Source organism: Psammomys obesus, unplaced genomic scaffold (genome assembly GCF_907164565.1).
Source record: "Psammomys obesus unplaced genomic scaffold, mPsaObe1.curated_primary_1811, whole genome shotgun sequence".
Taxonomy (NCBI): domain Eukaryota; kingdom Metazoa; phylum Chordata; class Mammalia; order Rodentia; family Muridae; genus Psammomys; species Psammomys obesus.
The window spans coordinates 10552410-10555646 of record NW_026596244.1 but is presented as its reverse complement, the minus strand read 5'-3'; the positions used below and the strand labels follow the sequence as shown (position 1 = coordinate 10555646).

Here is a 3237-nt window from a genome sequence, read left to right as displayed (position 1 = left end):
GTGTGTGTGTGTGTATTCTGTCCCGTCATATTTTCCTTTTTGATTTTTCGGGGGATTATGCTTAATTGATTGCCCTGAGACGGAGAAGAGACTTTGGACTTATTTTAAAGTTGGGCTAGATGGATTTCACACTGACCACGAGTCTGTGTGTTGCAGAAAGAGGAATGTGGTGGTCTGAATGAAGACGCCCCCACCAGCTCGGGGACTGGAATACTTGGTCCCCGGTTGATGGCGCTGTTTGTGGAGGAAGTTCTGGCTTGTGAGAAGAGGTGTGTCACAGGGGGCAGGCTTTGGGAGTCCATAGCCTTGACACAATTCCAGTTCACTCCTTGCTTCATGTGTGTCTGCTGTTGCAGGTATCTCTCACCTCTCTGCTCCTGTCACCATGCCTGTAGCTTCTGGGTCGCCTCACGGTGGACTGGCATCCCTTTGAGACTGTAACCTAAAATAACTTTTTCTGTGAGTCACTTTTGGCCATGTTCTATGCCAGCAACAGAGAAGCGGTTACTACGCAACTATTACAGCGCAAATCTGGTCTGCATGAAGCACTGCACCAGTGTCTAAACCTGTGAGCTCTGCTTGCTCTCTACATGGAGAATTCGTAAAGTTGAACTTAAAGATGAACTACTTTCCAACACAGCTTAATCCTGAGGAATCATTTTAGTGTAGACCTAATAATAATGCAGTAGTATGTTTTTAAATTCACTTTCAGAAATATGTAAAGGTCACCCATAAGCTTCTTACAAATTAAAGGTGGTTGGCTTCCTGTCTCACTGCAGACACAGAATTCTAAGCTAACGAATTCACTGGCAGGGTTTTATCATGAGAGGTTAGGGGATAGGTGGACTGCAACTAAGGAAGCAAACACAGGAAAGCATTCACATGCACATTCTCTGACGTACCTATCTCGTCACTGTCAAAGTCATCCGAGTATTCCGAACTCCTCTGCCTGGCTGAGCGGGCCGTGATTGCTCTGATCAGCTCATCCTGAAAAGAGATCAGCGCTATCAATTCCCCCTCAGGAAGGGATGTCTCAGCCTTTCAAGTAAGTTTTAAGCCGACACTACTCGACTATTCTGCTTTCACATGTACGCTTCATACACCTGTGTTCACCCTAAGACTACTTTGTGCTCTGTACCCAAGTCATCAGACTCATCCAATAACTGGAGCCATCTTCTATGGGGTTTGCAGCAAAACAGGAGGTAACCATTAGTATTAGGCAAATTAGTTAGCTGCAGATGACAATCTAAGCTAAATTCTAAAAAATGACAAGGGCATCAACTTAGACAGGAGTTGTTAGAAATTGACGTTTTGTTAGAGACGAGTACATTTTGAGGGAGGTAAGGGCTTGGGGTTTGACGAGTATGACAGGCACATAGTACCACTGAGGCACACTCTCAGCCTTGGTGCTTTAAGCGCATCGCAGAGATGGGCACAACCACTGCTGCAAATGTGGAAGAGGAGTTGGAAGCCATAGCGACCCAACAGCAAGCCCTCCCAACGCTGAGAGAAAACCCAAGTCCAGACAGACACAGACTCTGGATCAGCTTCTTTACTTTCAGCTTCAGAAGGCAGGGTAGCCACTGAGGGGTGTTTTGATAATGAGTCCAAAGCAGAGAGATCAGCTACAACACAGCGAAAGAGAAGCAGGCACCCCTTCCATCTCATGCAGACCCTCTGAGACTCGGCGGGTGCTGAGTCTCCATAGAATCAAAACCAAACACTTGGTTGTATTTTACCTGAAAAGAAGTTCTCTTGGTAGCTTTTGGACTCTTGGTATATGCCAAAGTAGTGCTGAAGATTTCATCTGACATAGTGTAACCTTTTCCTCTACTTTTCTACAATAGTCAATAAATAACTGAAATGATCCCTTCAACCTCTGATGGTGGCTGAAACACATAAATAAGTATATAAAAGAATTAGACGTTTTCACATGATTGGGATGCTCTATGCCTGGCGTTAGTGCGCTTTCTACCAAAGAAGGAGAAATCACTCTGAACCCTGGTCAATATAGTCACCTAAAACTGTAAACAGTGTTTTTATAAAGACAAAAAATCCTCACAATGAATTTGTTTTTGCAATAAGAAAATACATCAAAGTTATTGTTCTACAACTATTTTAAGGATGAATAAACTGTACAAAAACGAAATGCTGTCAAGTAATTTCACCTTTCCATTATGAAAAAATATATATAAATATACATACAAATATATGTATATATAGCATTGCAGATGCCAGCGTGACTTATTTCGAGACACAACCAAGAGGACTGTCAAGAGTCAAGGTTCCCTGCGCTGGAAAATGGCTTGCCCACAACCACAACCGTATTCAAAACAAAGGTGAGCCACAAACAGCAGCAGCGACATTTCCCCAAGCCAATTTTTGCTCTCACATACAAACAGAGACGTCTCCACACCGAGTTGCAAGACCCCAGGCTGCATTAAAGTCTCCTTGTCTCGCGCGCGACACAGGAGGCCCATTCGGGTCTCCAGCCACCGCCCAGAGCGCCCCGGGCTGGCCAGGTGGCGTCCCCAGCTCCGCGCGGCTCCCGGCCCAGCACGCGCCAGGCCCGCGCACAGCCAGCGCGGTCCCCTCGGCTCCCCCACGCACCACGGCCCGCGCTCCGTGCACCCGGGCCCCTGTGACCACCTGAGAACCCAGCGGCTGTGATCCAGCACCGACGTCGCCCCCGACCCGGGCTTGGTGCAAAACCAGGTACTGGAATCAGATGGAGGCGGGGCAAAAGATGGAGGCGGAAAGCGGTTGCTAGGCAACAGCGTCCTCGGGAGGAAGTGACTCCCGACCGCCTAGTCTCTTGGGTACCCAACACCGCCTTTCCGCCTGCGTCGCGGGGACAACCGCACAGACCAAGGAAGTGACATCACCGGTGGAGATGTTGGCAGCGCAGCGCCGAGGTCCAGCCTGTGTGCAATAGCTGTTGCCTAGGAGACAGGGCCAGCCCCCTGCCGTCAGCCACAGGAACCTCGATTGCTCGCGTTCGTTTGCGATCTTTGTTTCTGTGCAGTTTTTGCGTGAGCACGAGGACAAGCTTCGTTCGGCTCGTTAGGACGCAGAATCTGTGAGTCGGGACTGCGTCTGCGGACCCGACGAAAGAACGTAGTAGTGACGTTTGCCGTGTTTGGAGTCAAACTGCGTGTTGACGCTTGGCGTTTGCAAACTAAGAAACTATTGATAAGAAACTAATAATGATAATAACGCCCCTCTTACTGGGTTGCT

At 48.2% G+C, this 3237-nt stretch overlaps 1 protein-coding gene across 4 annotated transcripts in view; it reads right to left on the bottom strand.

The window, feature by feature from the left end:
* The window catches only part of Map9 (microtubule associated protein 9), a 33125-nt gene extending 30378 nt beyond the window's left edge, over positions 1 to 2747 (bottom strand). For 2 of the 4 annotated variants that reach the window (XM_055596643.1, XM_055596646.1), the window contains exons 1-3: positions 2650 to 2747; positions 1740 to 1889; positions 903 to 987 (exon numbers count right to left, since the gene is read on the bottom strand). In XM_055596643.1, coding sequence (XP_055452618.1) covers positions 903 to 987; positions 1740 to 1814 — 160 coding nt within the window. In that variant the 5' untranslated portion in view covers positions 1815 to 1889; positions 2650 to 2747. Of the gene's footprint in view, positions 1 to 902; positions 988 to 1739; positions 1890 to 2396; positions 2577 to 2610; positions 2627 to 2649 lie in introns of those variants that run through there. The other 2 variants (XM_055596645.1, XM_055596644.1) reach the window with 2 other exon arrangements.
* Positions 2748 to 3237: the final 490 nt, after the last annotated feature.